This window comes from Otolemur garnettii, unplaced genomic scaffold (assembly GCF_000181295.1).
Source record: "Otolemur garnettii isolate 467f Iridium unplaced genomic scaffold, OtoGar3 scaffold00018, whole genome shotgun sequence".
In the NCBI taxonomy this organism is placed as follows: domain Eukaryota; kingdom Metazoa; phylum Chordata; class Mammalia; order Primates; family Galagidae; genus Otolemur; species Otolemur garnettii.
The window spans coordinates 3,512,254-3,531,113 of NW_003852413.1; the positions used below are offsets into that span (position 1 = coordinate 3,512,254).

Sequence of the window (18,860 nt, forward strand, 5' to 3'; positions counted from 1 at the left end):
GCTTGAGCCCAGGAATTGGAGGTTGCTGTGAGCTGTGATGCCATGGACTCTACCCAGGGCGACAGCTTGAGGCTCTGTCTCCAAAAAAAAAAAAAAAAAAATGTACATGCACTTAAATGCATGTGTGGAAAGTCTAGGAGGCTATCCATCAAAATTCTAGGCAGCTGGTAAGATCAAGAGTGATTTTTTAAATTTCTTTTTGCTTAAATGGATTTCCTAAGTCTCCTGTGATTAAAGTGTAGTTGTAATAATTAAAGTCAGAAGGCATTTGGATCTCTATGTAGATAGAGAGAGAGGGGGGAAGGGACAGCTTCAGCTGAGAGGGGGACAGGACTGGCTCAGGTGGGAGGGAGTCCTGTCCAACCTTACCTTGGGTCTTCAGAGTTAACCCCAGGTTATATACCAATGCCTACTGCTCCCCGAGAAGACTGTTGTCATTCATCTTGGAGACTCTGGCTATGCTTTTTAGTTGCTTAATTGAGATGTGATTCATGCCACCATGTGGACCACTGTTTATTGATTTAGACAGGGGCTCAAGCGATTCTCCTGCCTCAGCGGCCCAAATAGCTGAGACTATAGGTGCACATCACCACGCCCAGCTGATTTTTCTATTTTTTATAAAGACAGGGTCTCCTCTTGCTCAGGTTGCTCTTGAACTCCAGGTTTCAAGCAGTCCTCCCACCTTGGCCTCCCAAAGTGTTAAGATTACAGGTGTGAGCTCCCACGACTGGTCTCAAGCCACCCATTAAAGTGTACAGTTTAGTGATTTTGAGTACAGTAACAGAATCGTGCAGCCACGGCCTCTGTCTAATTTTGGAGCATCCACAGTACCACCTCACTATGTGTTTTTCTGACATTTCCACGGACAGACTCAGGTCATTTATCTTTGCCAGGAGGCCAGCAGAAGCCAGGCTGCCCCCCACATACGCAGCATACACATGAAGTCAGACAATTAACACATTGTTGACAGGTCACGAGTTACCCGGTAACTTGGATAGATTTTGTGTAAAATTGCTGGTCAGTGATGTGTTAACATGGCAGCTGTTCCCTGATTCATTTCTCCCAGTCTCAATCCCAGTTCCCATTTCAGCCTGTTTTATTCTTTCTCCACCTCCCCATCTCCCAGCTGCTTATCATAAAGAATCACTTAGTGCCTCTAACACAGTCATTCTCAACCTTCCCAGTGCCGCGGCCCTTTAATACAGTTCCTATGGGTCGCGACCCACAGCTTGAGAACTGATGCTCTAACGTCTTAAGTTCTCAAACTCACCCTAGAAAAAGTGCCACATGCCACACTGTTGAATGTCACTGTGGGTACCTCTGAAGTAGTCCCCTTGGCCATCTGGTGCCCACAGTGATACTCAGCAATGGGGTATGTAGCACTTTTACGAGGCTGAGTTTGAGAACTTAATTGTCAGAACTTATACATCAGGAAGCACACCATGGCAGTTTGTCCTGGGACCGTCTTGGCGTGACAGAAGGTGGCTGCCTTCTGGAGACTTTGCTGGCCTTTTTCAGGGGCTGGCAAACTATACCCACTGCTGAGCTGATCCCCGGATGTTGTAAATAGTTTCATCAGAACACAGCCACGTCCATTGGTAATGCCAAATCCACCCCGATTTTGTGTTACAACAGCAGAGTTGAATGGGTATGACAGAGATTGTGTGGCCCTCAAAACCTAAGTTATTTGCCATCTGGCCCTCCATGTACAGAAACATTTTTCTGACCCCCGGCCCGAGTCATTGAGGGCTGACTGCGGGTATTGGCTTCAGAGTCTAGATGTGGCTGGCTCCCCGTCACCTGGTTGTGCTCCTCACTTTCTAGACGCAAGCAGGTTGACTTGAGAAAAAATGATACCTGGGCTTTGGAGCTGAGAGTGCGGGGCCATTCTCCAAGGTGACCCTGGAGATGCAGTGACTTTGCCTACCTTGTCTGTACTCTTGAGCCCAGAAGTGAACTGAGAGAGGGAGAGATGGGACTTAAGGCGGAAGCCTGGCTTTCTGTGGGAACCGAGGTCCCAATAGCATGTCATCAGGGACAGAGTCTGGCCTGGGTGAGACTTTATTTGGCTCTTTCTGGGTATAGTCAGGAGATGGGTTGGGCTTGCCTGGCAACCCCATCAGGGTCGGGCCACCTTCCACAGATAGGGCAGAGCAAACCAGTGCTGGGCTAGGCTTTGCTGAGACCCCTCTGCTCACAAGGGAGGCCCTGGTCAGAGCATGCTTCAACAGCTGGTTCTTAACCAAGGATACAGTGAGGAAATAGACATTTTAGAGAAAAAAAGACGTCACCAAAGGTCCTGGGGAGAAGAGGCCTGGGATTAGAGCCAGGTGTGACTAGTTCTGAATCTCAGCTCTGCCTCTCTAAACCTCAGTTTCTCCCTCTGTAGGAGGAGGATTAAATTTCTCAGAGCTGTGCCACAGTAAATTTTCTTTCAGAGGGCAGTTTATTATTTTATTTTATTTTTAATTAACTTATTTTAGAATGTTATAGGAGTTTGGAAAGCTGAGGCAAGAGGATCACTTGAACCCAAGAGTTTGAGTTTGCTGTGAGCTAAGGTGCCACAGCACTCTACCGAGGGTGACCAAGTAAGACTCTATCTCAAAAAAGAAAAAAATAGAGGGCAATGCCTGTGGCTCAAAGGAGTAGAGCACTGGCCCTATATGCCAGAGGTGGTGGGTTCAAACCCAGCCCCAGCCAAAAACTACAAAAAAAAAAAATAAATAAATAAAATAAAAGAAAAGTAGAATGTCGTGGGGGCAGAGTGAATTTTTGATAAGTGAGTTGAATGTGCAGAAGCATTGAGGAGCTCAGGAGATATTAGCCCTCCCTCACCCTGGTGCCTTCGAGAACACTAAGAGCCTGCATGGTACCTCTGAGAAGCCTGCAGCCTCTGTCCTAGGACCCCTTAATGAAGACAGGCACGCATGCAGGACAGGAAAATTAGCCTCCCCTTCCCAGTCCACACAGCCAACTGGAAATATTCTGTTTCTCCTGTGACAGGCTTAAGTCCAGCCTGGCTTCTCTCTGCTCCCAAGCTCACCTCTGTGGGCATTTTTCCCTTGGTCCAAATCAGGAGCTCAGAGAACTGGGGCTGATTGTCAGAGAGGCCCAGCCCAGGCGAGAATGGAGAAAAGGGAACTCTTACATACTGTCTGTGGGAATGCAGGCTAGTACAGCCACTATACAGAACAGTATGGAGGTTCCTCAAAAAACTAAAAACAGAACGACCATATGATCCAGCATCCCACGACTGGGCATTTATCCAAAGGAAAAGAAACGAGGATATCAAGGGGACCTCTGTACCCCACGCTTATTAGAGCTCTGTTCACAATACCCGAGCTACGAAATCAGCTCAAGTGTCTGACAGCAGATGAATGGACGCAGGAATGTCGGGCACCCACACCGTGGAATACTACTCAGCCCTAAAACAGAATGAAATCCTGCCATTTGCAGCACCATGAATGGGACTTGAGGACATTATGGTAAATGAGATAAGCCAGGAACAGAAAGTTAAACACCACATGTCCTCACTCATATGCAGAAGCTAAAAAAAGTTGCGCTCATAAAAGTGAGAAGTAGAGCAGAGGATACTAGAGGCGGGGAGGGCGGGGGGTGGAGAGCCAGAGATTCGTTAAAGGACATACGGTTACAGCTGGGCGGGGGAGCCGGTGCCAGTGCTCTGTGCCCCTATGGGACGCTGGCAGTGAACAGTAACCTACAGCTGCAGATAGCTGGGAGGGTCTTGAATGTTCCCAGCACGAAGAGTTGAGATGATGGATATGCTGATTACCCTGATCTGATCACTGTGTACTGTTAGGTACCAAAACATCACTGTATCCCTTAAATGTTATCATCATCATGTATTAAAAAATAAAGGCTGGGTGGGTGGCGCCTGTGGCTCAAGGAGTATGGCGTTGGCCCCATATGCCAGAGGTGGCGGGTTCAAACCCAGCCCCGGCCAAAAACTGCAAAATAAATAAATAAATAAAAATAAAGGCTGGGGATGGTGGCTCATGCCTGTAATCCTAGAACTCTGGGAGATTGAGGCAGGTGGATTGTTTGAGCTCAGGAGTTTGAGACCAGCCTGAGCAAAATAAGACCCTGTCTCTACTAAAAACAGAAAAATTACCTGGGTGTAGTGGCAGGTGCCTATAGTCCCAGCTACTCGGAAGGCTGAGGCAGGAGAATCACTTGAGCCCAGGAGTTTGAGGCGCCCATGAGGTATGATGATGCCACTGCACTCTAGCCTGGGCAACAGACTGAGACTTGTCTCAAACAAAATAAAAAATAAAATAAGCAATGAGACAAAGATGGGTGCCCTTAGCTCAATGGTTAGAGTGCCAGCCCCGTGCACTGGGGTTGGCAGGTTTGAACTCGGCCGGGGCCTGCTAAACAAGGGGGAAAAAAGACAAAAAAGAAAGGCTGGTTCTGGAAGGGTGCAGCTGGGGAAAAAAATAGGCACAGCCCAGATGAGGGGGAGGCAGCCGCAATTCTTAAACAGTCACACGGGCCTCTGAGTGGAGTAGAAATGTCACCTTTGGGCTGCTCTGCCTCCTTGGGGCCACCTGCCCTGCTGGCTCCAGCTAGTGGAGGATGTACTGTGCTGGGTTGGGCAACCCTGCCCAAACCACCGTCCTGTGACATGGAGGGTGCAGGGAAAAGGAGAGGATTGGGAAGAAAGCCAGGAGTGCCACCACCGTGGGGTGACTTGCAGTGATGATGTTACATGGCATGGCTGGAGCGTTTGCACAAACCTGATGAAATCTGAGCCCCACTCTGACCCTGAGATACAGGGGACCCTCCTTAACACTGGGAGGGTCTAACCCGAGGAGGGTCACACCATCCATTTGCCTGCTGTCACATGGCTATTGGGAGTCCGGTTGCAATCACAGCCGGGCCTCTGACACCAGGTAGTAAGGTCCAGGATACCTCACAACACAGCACTCAGGACACTGGGGGAGGGGACCAGGAGGTCATTCATAGGCTCCTGCTCCAGAAGGAGTGTGTTGACGCTGTGGCAGGCGGGCTCTGGGGGCACATGGGCTCTCTGGTTTGGGGGAAAGCCTTAGATGGACGTGCCCCCACACAAAGCTCTCCCCCAGGCTCCCCATCTAGCGCCTTCTCTTCTGGAACTTCTTAATCCTCTGATGCCCCCAAGAGCCAAGGACTGGCCTGGTCCTGCCCAAGAAGAAGCCGATCTGTCCGGAGGGACGGGGTTAGAGCAGGCGCAGGGTGTGCTGGCCCCTGACGGCTCTCCCTGGCGCGGTTGGCTCTGGGGCAGGCAATGAAGTAACAACTCTATGGTGGTCTTCACCTGTGTACACCCATTCTGGAAAGCAGGGGTACAATGACCAGGCCACAGATGAGCACATCCATCATCGAGGGCTTTTTCAGTGCAGAAAGACTCTCCTGTCCTCCTCTTTTCTGAGGACTCTGCAGGGCAGATGAGGTAGGCATTCTGTCCCGTTGGTCCTGTTTGGAGTGGGGGCTGTCGAGGACTTTCCAAGGTCACCAGCAGAGGGTTGGTGCCAGGAACCCAGGGAGAATGATCCTGACTTGAGTCTCTGGAAACAGGATTAGATTTCACAGCTTTGGTCTTTCCATTGCTCTGTTCCTCTTGGCCGGGAGGCCTGTTGTCCTTGGAGAAGCTTGGCGAGAGGTGTAATCTGCGGTAAACGTGAGAGTTTACAGGCTCAGAAGGGCATTTTGGCAGTGACAGCCTTTAAAAATAAGTCTTCTCTTTGATCAGGAGACTCTGTATCTAGGAATTTTTCTGAGGGATAGTTCTGGACACATGTCAGCATTTAATCCCAAGGATTTTCCTTGTCAGTCCTGCTTATCTCAGGGAAATGTTAGCGGCACCTGCCCGTGCAGCCACCAGGGTGTGGACGGGGTGTGGTTACGCGGATCACAGCCCCAGATGCTCTCCACGCACAGACTAGTGTAGGGTTTTTTACATTGAAGGTAGGGAGTTTGGTACATGAGAGGAAATTAGATTTCTTTTCAAGTCTGTTTCCTAATTCCTCTGTAATGAATCACAGGGGCGTACTGTGTTACATCGCTCTTGTCAGATACTGCGGTTTTACAAACTGCGTCCAGCATGTCTGTCTGCGCCATTTTCCCAGCAGCCCGTGTACACTTCACGTCTCTGTGTCACATTTTATAATCCTTAAAATATTTCAGCCCTTTCCACTGTCCTATGTCTGTTTTGGTGATCTGTGACCAGTGGTCTCTGATGTTACTATTGTGACTCTTTGGTGGGGGGTCGGGAACCACACCCACATAAGATGGCAGGCAGAGTGACCATCTTCCCCAGCCCTGTCTCTCCTTCTCCTCGGGCCTCCTGATTTTAAGTAATATTGAAATTAGGCCAACAGATGACCCTGCAGTGGCCTGTAAGTGTTCAAGTGAAAGGAAGGGATTTCTATCCCTTTAAATCAAAAGCTAAAAATGGTTACACTCAGTCAAAAGCCGAGATAGGCTGAAAGCTCGGGCTTCCGTGCCAAACAGTCAGCTAAGTTGTGAATGCAAAGGGAACTTTCTCAAAGGAAACTGAAAGAGCTACTCCAGCAACACATGGGCAGAACGGCCTGATGGCTGATGTAGATGGAGTTTTTGTCGTCTGGATAGGGATCAGACCAGCCACAGCATCATTCCCTTACGCCAAAGCCTAACTTGGAGCAAGGCCCTAACTTTTTTCAGTGCTGTGAAGGCTGAGAGAGGTGAGGAAACTGCAGAAGAAAAGTCTGAAGCCAGTAAAAGTTGGTTCCCGAGGTTTAAGGAAGGAAGCCTTCTCTGTAACATAAAAGTATGAGATGAAGCAGCAATCGCTGATGTAGGGGCTGCAGCAAGTTATCCAGAAGCTCTAGCTAAGATGATCGATGAGGGTGGCTACACCAAACAACAGACGTTCCTTGCAGACAAAACAGCTTTCTATTGGAAGAAGATGCCATCTCGGGCTTTCATAGCTAGAGGAGAAAAGTCAAAGGGCTCTGCCTGGCTCCAAAGGGCAGGCTGACTCTCTTGTTAGGGGCCACTGCAGCTGGTAACTTCAAGTGGAAGTCAGTGCTCATTTACCATTCTGAATATCCCAGGTTCCGTAAGAATTTATGCCAAGTCTACTCTGCCTGTGCTCTATAAATGAAACAACAAAGCCTGGATGACCAGCACATCTCTGTGCAGCATCATTTACTGAATATTTTAAACCCACTGTTTGAGACCTACTCCTCAAATCTTAAAAAAATTCCTTTTTAAGTAGTCCTACAATTAACAAAGCACCCAAGAGCTCTGAAGAAGGGGTGCAATGATTTGAATGTTGTTTTCATGACTGCTAATACAACCCCCACTCTGTAGCCCATAGATCAGGAAGTAATTTTGACAGGCTTATACATTTTATAAGCCTGTAGCTATGAGAGATGCTGATAGAGCTAGACAAAGTAAATTTGAAACCTTCTGGAAAGGATTTATTATTCTAGATGTGATTTATGGGGGAGGAGATCAAAATGTCAATATTCAGGGGAGTTTGGCTCAGTGCCCATAGCTCAGTGGTTAGGGTGCCAGCCACATACACCAGGGCTGGTGGGTTCTAACCCGGCCTGGACCTGCTAAACAACAATAATGACAACCACAATAGCAAAAGGTAGAGGTGCCTGTAGTCCCAGCTGCTTGGGAGGCTGAAGCGAGAGAATTGCTGAAGCCCAAGAGCTGGAGGTTGCTGTGAGCTGTGACGCTACAGCACTCTACCGAGGGTGACATGCTAATACTCTGTCTCAAAAAAAAAAAAAAAAAAAAAAAAAAAAATATATATATATATATATATATAAAGAGGAGTTTGAAAGAAGTTGATTCCAAGTTTCTTTTCCTTTTTTATTTTAGAGACAGGGGGACAGCTTGAGGCTCTGTCTCAAAAAAAAAGAAACCCCTTTTTTTCTCCTATCCATAAGAAGCAATTCCTCAACCATTCAAGTGTTATCAAGAGACTGCAGCCATTCAGTCTCATCCCCAGGCTCCACTTGTATATAATTCTTGTTCTCCTTTTATTTCCACCACATCTGCATGGCATCACAGCTCACAGCAACCTCCAACGCCTGGGCTCAATCGAGTCTCCTGCCTCCGCCTCCCAAGTAGCTGGGACCACAGGCGCCCACCACAACGCCCGGCTATTTTTTGGTTGGAGCCATCATGGTTGTTTGGCGGGCCCGGGCTGGATTCGAACCCTCCACCTTAGGTGTATGTGGCTGGCACCTTAGCCACTTGAGCCACAGGTGCCGAGACAAAAAAGGAGTTTCTTGAACTAGACTCACTCCAGGTGACGATGCCGCAAACATTGTTGAAATGACAACAAAGGATTTAGAATATCCCATAAGCTTAGCTAATAAAGCAGTGGCAGAGTTTGAGAAGATTAACTCTAATTTTGAAAGACATTCTGCTCTGGATGAAAGGATGTCAAATAGCATCTCATGCCACGTTGTCTTATTTTAAGAAATTCTCTGGGCCAGCCACAGTGGCTCACTCTTGTAAAATCTCAGAACTCTGGGAGGCTGAGGCAGGTAGATTGCCTGACCGCAGGAGTTTGATACCACTCTGAGCAAGAGTGAGATCTCATCTCTACTAAAAATAGAAAGAACTAGCCAGCTGTAGTGGCAGATGTCTGTAGTGCCAGCTACTCAGGAGCCTGAGGCAAGAGGATCTCTTGAGCTCAAGAGTTTGAGGTTGCTATGAGGTATGACACCATAGCACTGTATACATACACAGGGCAACAGACTGAGATTCTGTCTCAAAAAAAAGAAAGAAAAGAAATTGCCACAGCCACCCTAGCCTTCAGCAACCACTACCCTAATGAATCAGTAGCCATCAACATCAAAGTAAGACCACCAGCAAAAAAGTTATAGCTCATTAAGGCTCAGGTAGGTGAGTATTAGCATTTTTTAGCAAAATAATTTTTTTTAACTGTGAATGTACTTTATTTAGTCATTTTTGTTTGCAATTGAAACCCTGGAAATTCAAAATTAACATCCTTGCCCATAAGCTTCTTATAGACACCAGAAAAAGTTCCAGCCTTGTGCTCCACATTGTTCTGCTGGGCCTTGTCCAATGCACCTTTATGAGTCAGCTGCCATCCAGTTTCACACGATTCTCTTGCCCACAATTTCACTTGGGAAGACCAAGTCCTCAAGGATCGCGTCGTGCACAGCGGTCAGAGTGCGGCTCCTGGGACGCTTTTGCTTATTTTTTGTACGGCTTTTTCGAGTTGGCTTAGGCAGAATTCTCCTCTGGGCAGTGAAGACAATGTGTTTCCCTCTGAACTTTTTCTCCAATTCCTCTACTAGCCAGACTTGAATTTTCTAGAAAGATTTCAGTTGAGGAATGGGAACAAAGATTATGATAGCTTTCCGACCAACTTCAATTTCCTTGGCTGCGGTTATATTCAGCTCCGGGAGCTGAGCCTTGAGGTCTGAGTTCATCTCCAGCTCCAGCAGGGCCTGGGAAATGCCCGACTCAAACTCCTCCAGCTTCTTGCCATTGGGTTTCAGATCTTGGCACTGGAGCTGAACATGGCCTTCTCCTTGCAGAGAGCCTGCTGAGGAAGAGTAGCAAAATATTTAAAAATTAAGATATGTATAATAGAGCTTGTGTCAGTAGACCCCCCAGGGGACTGTAACAAACTGGTCAACATACGGAGGTGGTCAACATGAGCAGTTTCCATCGAGTACATGTGGTACATGTCTAGGCTGTGAAAATTAGGTCAACTTCAGAATGTGGTCAGTGTAAGGAGGTGGTCAGCTGTAGAGGTTCTCTTGTAAATTGTTTTTATAGACATGTGATAGTGTATACTTAATAGACTACAGTGTAGTTATGTTAATATGACTTACGTGCACTAGGAAACCCATAATTCATTTGACCCACTCTATTGTGTTGACCTGGAACTAAACTCACAATCTCTCAAATATATGCCTGTATATGTAATTTTTAAAATTAGCATTTGCTAAGTGTGGATGTAATTGTAGTCGGCAATACTAAGGACCCAGAGCCTCAAGGTTGGGTTCGTCTTCTGGGTGGTGAGTCACGTGCGGGATGGGGGTGGCATCCTCGGGCTTGCCAGGCAGCGTCAGGAGAGCCCAGGCTTGGGAGAAATGTTCTCAGTCCAGAAAGGACCTGAGAGGGTGGTGGTGGGCGCGGCGTGGGCATTAATAAGGGGCTGTCGGAGGTCCTCTGTGCTATGGTTTGGAGTTGCCGTGCTTTTTTCCTCTTTATTAGAACCTTTCTCTTGCTTTATGTGCTTTAGGGTGGGTGTTGAGACCAGGCTAAGAGGATAAGAGTTCAGATTATTCTCTGGAGAGGGATAAGTGGACTCAACACTACCTACAGATGCTGTTAGGGTACTCTGGAGAAACAGATGGAATTTATGGGAATTGGCTCGTGCATTTATGAAGGTGCAGAAGTCCCTGTTGTCTGAAGGCTACAGAAGAGGGAAGCTAGTGGTGTAATTCAGTCTGAGTCCAAAGGCCCAAGAACCAGGAGCTCTGGTTCTGAGGGCAGAGGGTGGATATCCCAGGTCAAGCAGAGAGAATTTGCCCTTCCTCCACCTGTTGTTCTACTGGGCTTTCAACCCATCAGGTGAGGGGGGCCTTTTCTAATCATTCCTCTGATTCAAATGCTAATCTCTTCCAGAGACACCCTCTCAGACCCATTTAGAAATAATGTTTCACCAGCTATCTTGGCACCCCTTAGCTCAGTCAAGTTGACAAATAATATTAACCATCACAAGAGCTGCGAAGGTAGGCCCAGCCAGTGGGTGGGTGGGCTGTGATCGAGACACTCCTTGGGATAGATCTTGCCCTTTCTGGAGTCAGGCACCAGATAACCTCTCCAGGGGCCCTTCTAGCCCCAGACAGAGGCTTTGGTTTCAGTTCAGCTCCCCTGAAGTCTTAATCTTCCCCAAGATCCCATAACTCAGTCAAATTCCTGCTGTGTACTTTCTCCTTTCAAGAAACAAAACCCCGGGAATTGGTTGCTTTTGACTTTTAGGGGCTCGAGTCATGTTCTCCTAGCTAAATTTCTCAATGTCAAGTTTGTGACGGAACTGTCATCCCTGGAAGCAAAGTTGCATGTGTCAAATTTCTCGTTCTGTGTGGGTAGATGGGCGATAGGTCAGGGTTCTTTCTGCTCCTGCCGGCAGTGGGGTTTTGACTCATGGTGGCATCCTACAGCTGTCTGGCAGCAGGAACAGACCCTTTCCCTGCAGAAGAAGGGGGTTTGTGTTGGCAAGAGCCTGGACCTTGAAGTGTGCCTCCTTAAAGCCTATAGCTCTGAGAGAAGGGCGATAGCCCTGGAAGGTCCCCCAGCCACCAGCCAGGCAGAGATGGACGTCCTCTATTCAGTGTGGCTGTGAGGATTTTCACGTCACGCACCCTCCTCAATAGGCACCTCTTTAAATGGCACTCTCTGGAGGGCCTCCCTCTCTTTACATCACCCCACCCTGGCTGCTTGAGCCAAATCTTTGTGATTGGGCCCATCACCCATACACTTGCCCTCTGGCTGGCTGGTGGCTGTCCCTGACCTCACCCCTGCCGTGATGTCACAGCACAACAGTTCTGTTGTTCCCATGACAACAGCCTGCCACCGTGAGCAGCCAGGACAGAGGCTAGGCCACAGGTGGAGGTAGGAGCCGCAATTCCAGCTAGCTTTGGTTAGTGGGCCCCTGAGATTCCACACAGCCTACTTCAGGGCCAGGGTCCAGTGTCTGCCCCACCTGTTGTGAGGGTGGGGTTCTCCGTGTGCCCAGCTGTTTGGGGAGGCTTTCTGTGGGCTGATGGCAGGCTGCAGGACAAATGTCCAGAAGGCTGTTTTGAAAGTCCCTGTGCCCTGGGGATCTCAATGTTACAGGGGTCCCCATAGACCATTTGGTCTAGAAGGATGAGGGTTGATGGTGGGGCTTGGATGAGGAAGATCATGGTGGTTTAGAGGGATGGAATTGTCATCATGATACAAGACTTTTTTTTTTTTTTTTAATTTGAGACAGTCTCACTCTGTCAGCCTGGGTAGAGTGCCAGACATCATAGTTCACAGCAACCTCAGACTCTTAGGTTCAGGTGATCCTCCTGCCTCAGGCTCCTGAGTAGCTGAGATTGCAAGTGCCCACCACAACGCCCAGCTAGTTTTTCTATTTTTAGTAGAGATGGGGTCTTGCTCTTGCTCAGGTTGGTGTCAAACTCCTGAGCTGAAGCAATCCACCTGGCTCAGTCTCCCTGAGTGCTAGGATTACAGGCGTGAGCCCCTGAGTCTGGCCGTGATGCAAGATCTCTAGGGGGAGTGACTGTTGGCACTGTCAGGCTGTGCTTAGTTAGACACCAGCTGGGCAAGCCTGAGGTGAGCCTTTGGTAGCTGACATCTCAGCCGTGACTTTAGAGGAGATTGGTCTTCCTCAGAGTCCATCTTGTGGAGCTGAACCTGAGCTTGCTCCCCAAGGCTGGCTGCCAAGCATTTTGCCCTGTGAGAGCTTCCACAGCCCAGGGAGGGAGGTGGATCTACTGTGGACCCAGGCAGGACTCAAATTCTGCCCTCCACCTACCCAGGGGGAGGTTCTGACATACCCAGTCCAATGCCCAGTCCAGTGGCTTAAGGAACCACCCTCTGGAGTGTAGCTGGGCATCAGGAAAGGGCCAAAAGAGAGGCTCTGGGCAGGTTAGAATGTGGAGGAATGGAGTCGGAAATGTTTCTGATGTTTGTTTTATCTGAACTTGCTTGGATGCCTCTAGTGATGGGTGTCTCACTGTCTACCAAGTCAGCCCAATGATTTCAAGACAGCCCTGTAGGAACCGCTTTCTCCCACCGGGCCTCACCTCTCTGCCTCCCTGTAATGCGTACGCGGTGGCCTAGATCGATCATCTGGAGACGCTCACAGTAAGTAGCACCTTCTTCCCAGTTCAGCTCACCAGGCTTCCGGTGGTGATGAGTGCTGCTGTCTCTGTAGAGGGGTACACTCTCATTAGTGACTCCATTTCACAGATGTGCAGACTGAGGCACCAGGGTTAAGCAGCTTTCCCGAGGTCACACAGTTGGTGCTGTCCATCACCACACTCTCTAGATTTTTCTTTTTTTTTAATTGTTGAGGATTCATTGAGAGTACAAAGAGGCAGGTTATATGATTGCATTTGTTAGGTAAAGTCCCTCCTCTCTAAGTTTTTCTATTCTTTGCAAACACCCTGACCTACCCACACCCCCCCCCAAGACTTTTCTTCCTGTAATCTTTTTTTATCATTCTCCTGCTGAGATGAGTCTGTGGCCTTCTCCATCTGTGTCCTCCTCCCCTTTTCCAAGAGCTCCCAGGAAGACATCCCTCTATCATTTGGCTTTTCCCCTTGTACAGTGAACTTCTCGTTCAGCCCTTTATATGTCCTTGTTCGTTTATTCCTGATCATTTCAACAGTTTGACTGTGATTTACACTTTTATCCCTTGACATTGTCAAGTGGGCTATTTCTAGATTTAGATACTTCTTAGCTTTTTAACATCATTTAGACGCACGTCTGCCTGTGGGCTCCTTGGTGTGGTGCTGTCAGTCCCCTTCACATCTCTGTGGGGCTCTGGACACTCACTGCACCTGTCTGCACCATCGTTGGGGCTTCACACGGGTCATTTCGTCCGATGCTGGGGTGTCCCGTAGAGTAGGGCAGGGCAGGTGCTCTGCAGACAGTGTGCCGTGCACTTTGGTGTCTCAGTGCCCGCAGTGAGGTCTGTGTGGGGCAGGGCTTGGCTGGACCATTACCTTGCTTGTTTTAGCCCTTTATGTTAACACAAAGATCACATGGGCTCTTTTGATGGCCACTTATCTGAAGCTCTTTCATCTCCTACGTTTTGTATTGTCCTCTTGCTTTGGACCTGCATAGCTGGATTTGGGGACCCACATGTGAGTTTTATTATAGATGTGTTCCCATTACATTTTATCTTCTTATGTTAAGCCAAGCATGCAAGTTGTTAAAAATCTTCTGAGCTGAAGCCTAGCCATGGGTCTTGTCTCCCTCGTAGGTAGATGAGGATGTGGATGGCCACACCCTAGGCCACGTCTTAGGACTGATAAGCTTAGATGTGAAAGCTTAGCTACGTGACTTGTGGAAGAAACTGTCGCTGCCTCAGACCGTTTATTCACTCTTACTTTAGACAGTTTTAAGAAGTTTGTTTGAGTGGGTGTCAGTCTGGGACAGTTCAGAAGAATAGGCTGGTATCAGACACACAGAGAAGTTACCACCAAGGAGCGGGACATAGGAAGCTATATATAGGCAACTTGAAAACCTCAAATTGCATTCTGGGGTCACTTAGTTTAGGAGAATTCTGTTCCATACATTTCAAAAGCCCTTGAGGGCTTCCCTATATTATCATCCCCAAGGCAATTCAGAGTTTTCCAAAGGGAAAAAGAGGTCAAATTATATATTCTGAATACTCTCAGAAGCAGAGAAAGTCTAGCTTTACATATGAAAGAGTAAGCTTTAATTATACAGAAATGTTCTCTGGCCCCTGCCAACTAATGGGAACCCTTCTATAGCTATTTTTATGTGTTTCAAAGAAAAGGTGCTCAGCTGTACAGCCTAAGCTCTATGCTTTTGGTGAAAGGGAAGAGTATTTTCCTCGCTGCTTTTGGGGGTCAGAGCATCCTCAGGGCAGAGGGAAGTGGACCTGGGTAGGATGGGGGTGCACCCATGTTACCAGGACCCCACGTGAGCACAGTCAGTGCTGGGCCTGGGTATGGCATGTTTGGGGTTGGGGTATGGGGAGCTATGGCAGTGTTCTCAAGCCTGCGGGCCAGGGTGGCCCGTTGGAGATGGGAGAGGCTGGCTGGGATCTGGAACCTGCACCCTAACTGGCAACTTTGGTGGTTGTGAAGTTTATGGCCTGGGGACTGCCTTTAGAGACTTGCCTAGGGCCACTGGGCTTGACAGTGGCTAGAGAATCCTGGCCCCGCCCAGACTTGCTGCTGGTTCACAAAACCCTGTGCCAGTTCTCAACCTCGGATGCATGTCAAAGGCTGAATGCTCGGACAGAGAGGAGGTGGATGGGTGGGTGATGCTCACAGAGGCGCCCAGTGTGCCAGGTGGAAGGCCATCCCAGGCCTCAGCATCCACGGAAGCCCTGCAGGCCTCCTGGGTCCCAGGAGGTCACATATCAGGTGGGGCCCCACACAGTCCAGGACAAGTCCATGGAAAGTGACTTCCAGGTTGGGATCCAGGGATCACAGGTCTTCCTGCTTGGCCTTGAATCCTTGCTGCCCTGCTCATGAGCTGTGTGGCCTTAGGCAAATTACTTAACCTCTCTGAGTCTCAGTTTCCCCATCAGAAAGTGGGTATGGGAACAGGAGGCGTGAGAAGGTGCATGTGAACTGCTGAGATAGTGCGAAATCACACAGGTCCACTGTCAGGTCTGCATGGTTGATAGAGCCGTATGCACACAGCAGCCCCAGAGAGTCTGTTTGCATTGTTACCTCTCTGATCACTGTGGCAGGTTCCAGCCTAGAACAGAGCATGTGTGAGGCTATTGGAAGCTGAAATGGGAAGAAAAGTTGACATCTTGAGGGGCCAGGTCATGACATGGGAAGGAGGGAGGTAGTTGGCATCCTGCTGTTGCCTCTGGGGACAGGCAGGCTCACTGTTGTCCCTCCCATCTGGGTCCAGTGCATTCTAGGTATGTGGCATCTGCTGCATTGATTTTTGGAAGGCCATGTGTATGGATCACCATCACTTTGGAGGTCACCCAGGGTGAGCGTATCGCACCCCAAGCCAATGCTGGGGCCTGGGGCCATCTGGCAGCCTCTTCTCAACCAACAGCAGCAGTGGGAAGGCCTGAGTATTTGTCACAACCTGCTGATTAGCTGTGTGACTGCCCTCCTGGCTGACCTGGGATGGGCAGAGCTCTCTAATAGGCCCACCCTGAAGCTACAGCTCCTCGACCTAGCAGACTGGGTGGGCAGCACTATGCTTATTCCACAGGAGAGGGAGACATAGGTGACCCAGGTCAGCCACAGGACCCCACATCCTATAACTGGGCCCTAGTCCTCTCTGATGGCAAAGCCTCTGTCCTGGGTGCCTCACATGTCCTCTGATTATGACACTTGTCATCCCCATAGAGGAGGCCTAGAGGTTCCTTTGGGAGGGTGTGAGGTGGTCAGGGATTTGCCCATGGGCTCTGAGCACTGCTTCTGTGGGGAAGAGGGCTGTGATTTTCCTGAATCAGGAGAGAAGACCAGAGAGAGAACTCCAGGAGAGTCAGAATGCTCCACAAGGATGTGAGGGGCCTTCAAGTGTGACAGAGACAAGGGAACCCTGGGATTCCTGCCTAGTCTGGACCAGTCTGCTCAGCCGAGAGAGTGGGTATCTCTGGAGGGGGCAGTGTAGTATGCACCCTGATCAGAACCATGACTGTCTTCCTTGGCAAAGGTCCTGCCAAGGGCACCCTGTCTTACAGGGCTGGGGGGACCCTGGGCTGCCTGAGGGCAAGCGGGACGTTCCACCAGGCTGTGCGCCAGGTGAGCAGGCGTTTATCCCTGGCTGTCGGTGAAGACTGCTTGCGTTTCTTGTGAGCACTTGCATGGGTCCATGTGAGACCCTCCCGTCTGGCCTCAAGTTAGCGAGTGGAGCTGGGCATGGCAGAGGAAAGCAAGGGAAGTGGGCGTGGCAGAGGGCACAGCTGTGTCCGTCAGTGTCCTGGTGCTGTCACTTCCTCCACTCTGGAGCTGACTGTCATTTCCTAGACTTTATCCTAAAGCTCTCTGCCCAGATGTTTTAAGTTTTCTTTCATTTTTATCCCTCTGGGAAAAATCAACTCTGCAGCGTGGGGGTGCTCACATAGGGTACAGTGGGGCCCTCGAAAGCACAGAAGACCTGGGGGCACTTTGGAGTGGGGGCCTGTTAGTGTGTGCAAGCCAGTGGCTGCAGGCACAGAAATAGGCTCTGGGCCTTGGGCACGATTAGCCCCACTGTCTTCCCAGACGGTCAAAGGGACACGTACAGCAGCTTAGACCATTCTCCACCTGTTTGGACCACTCTGTGGCTCAGTCTTGGTGTTTGAGACGAGATTCAAACCCAGCTTCTCCCTGTGAGTGGGGGAAGATAGTCAGCCTCTCTGGGCATCATTTCTTCTTTTGGACATATGCTTTCACTTCTCTTGAGTATAGGCCTGGGAGTGGAGTTGCTGGGTCATATGGTAACTGTTTAATGATCTGAGGAACTGCCAGACTGTTTTCCAAGGCAGCTGCACCATTTTCCATTCCCACCAGCGAGGCTTCCAACTTCTCCACCTCCTCACCAACAGTTGGTATTGTCTGTCTTTTTGATTCGTGCCGTCATGGTGGGCGTGTGATAGTATCCCACTGAGCCTCAGCGCTCCTCTCCCTAATGACTTGAAGCTGGACACCTTCGTATGTGCTGCGTTAGCCAGACATCTGTCTTCTTTGGAGAAATGTCTATTTAAATCTTCTGCTGATTTTTAAACTGGATCATTTGTCTTCTTACTGAGTTGTGAGAGTTGTTCATACATTCTGGATTCAAGTCTTTTGTTAGATGTGTGATTGGCAAATATTTCCTTCCTGTCTGTACCTGGTATTTTCACGCTACTGATGGTGTCATTTGGAGCACAAAAGTTTCTTTTAATTTTGATGGTGTCTGATTTATCGATTTTTTTCTTTCATTACTTGTATTTTTGGTGTTACATCCAAGAAATCTTTGTGTAACTCAAGGTCATGAATATACACCTGTATTTCCTTCTAAGCATTTATAGTTTTAGACTCTGCCTTAAGGTCTGTAATCCACTGTGAGTTAATTCTTGTATATGGTGTGAGGTAGGGCTCTGAATACCCCTTTTGGGGCATGTAGCTATCCAGCCATCCCAGCATCAATTTGTTGAAAAAATGAAAACCAATTATTCTTTCCTGCATTGAATTGCTGTGACAGTTGTGTCAACAGTCACAATCACCGTGCCTCAGTGCCTGCTTTTCCCCCTCTGTCTCCTCTTGCTCATCTTGGTGACTGGCAGCGGGCAGAGTACAGTACTAACCACTACGCTGACTGCATGATTCCTGGTGCAGGGTCTGATTTACCAAGAGGTGCAGGGCCCTCCCACCAGGAGACGTGAGTCAGGGCCGCTGTGGAATGGTCTGCCCAAGCTGCCCTCCGCAGCTGGCCATCTCTGCCACTCGCCAGCTGTGTGATCGGGTCAAGTGTCTTCATCCATCTCTGCCTTAGTTTCCCCATCTGTGAACCAGGAATGATAATAGCTTCTTAGCATTACAGTGAAAAAAAAATAAACTAATGAGTGTCAAGCACTCAGAGGGAGCCTGCACAGTTAATGAGCTGAAATACGGCTACAGTAAGATGTGGCATTTTCTGATGACTGCAGCTTCTCTTGGCTCAAATATCTTAGCCTGGATCCAATAGACTAGAACAGAGAAGGGGGTGGACAGTGGAGGTGGAGGGGTGCCCTGTGTCCACTGCAGCTGTCCATTAGGGATTCCTTCAGCTCACAGGCATGGTGTATCTGGCACCAGCTGCAGTGGCACCAGACACACCTCCATCCCTCGGAAGATTTGACAAAGCATGGATCCCCCCTAGTGTCAGAGAGAACTGGGAGAGCCCTCTGGTAATGACATGAGGACAGAGCTGAGAGCCATGGGAGAGAGGTCACACTGCTTCTCCTCCTCTCTGTTTGGTCTTGCTGGATTCAAGTACCAGAAACACACGCATGTGTTCACACACAGACATGCATATGCATGTGCACATGTACCCCACAGAGGCAGCACACTCACACTCACACACACATAAGCACATGTGTACACGTACCCCGCACACAGAGGCAGCACACTCACACACACACA

General features: G+C 49.1%; 2 protein-coding genes and 1 pseudogene across 2 annotated transcripts in view; 2 read left to right on the plus strand and 1 right to left on the minus strand.

The window, feature by feature from the left end:
* Nucleotides 1-18,860, plus strand: part of TIMP2 (TIMP metallopeptidase inhibitor 2) — a 55,564-nt gene that overhangs the window by 7,955 nt on the left and 28,749 nt on the right. The window lies entirely within an intron of this gene.
* LOC100960037 lies at nucleotides 8,966-9,559 on the minus strand (annotated as a pseudogene).
* CEP295NL (CEP295 N-terminal like) overlaps nucleotides 16,407-18,860 on the plus strand; it is a 6,353-nt gene continuing 3,899 nt past the window's right edge. The window contains exon 1 of the mRNA XM_023511159.1: nucleotides 16,407-16,517. Coding sequence (XP_023366927.1) covers nucleotides 16,407-16,517 — 111 coding nt within the window. The remainder of the gene's footprint in view (nucleotides 16,518-18,860) is intronic.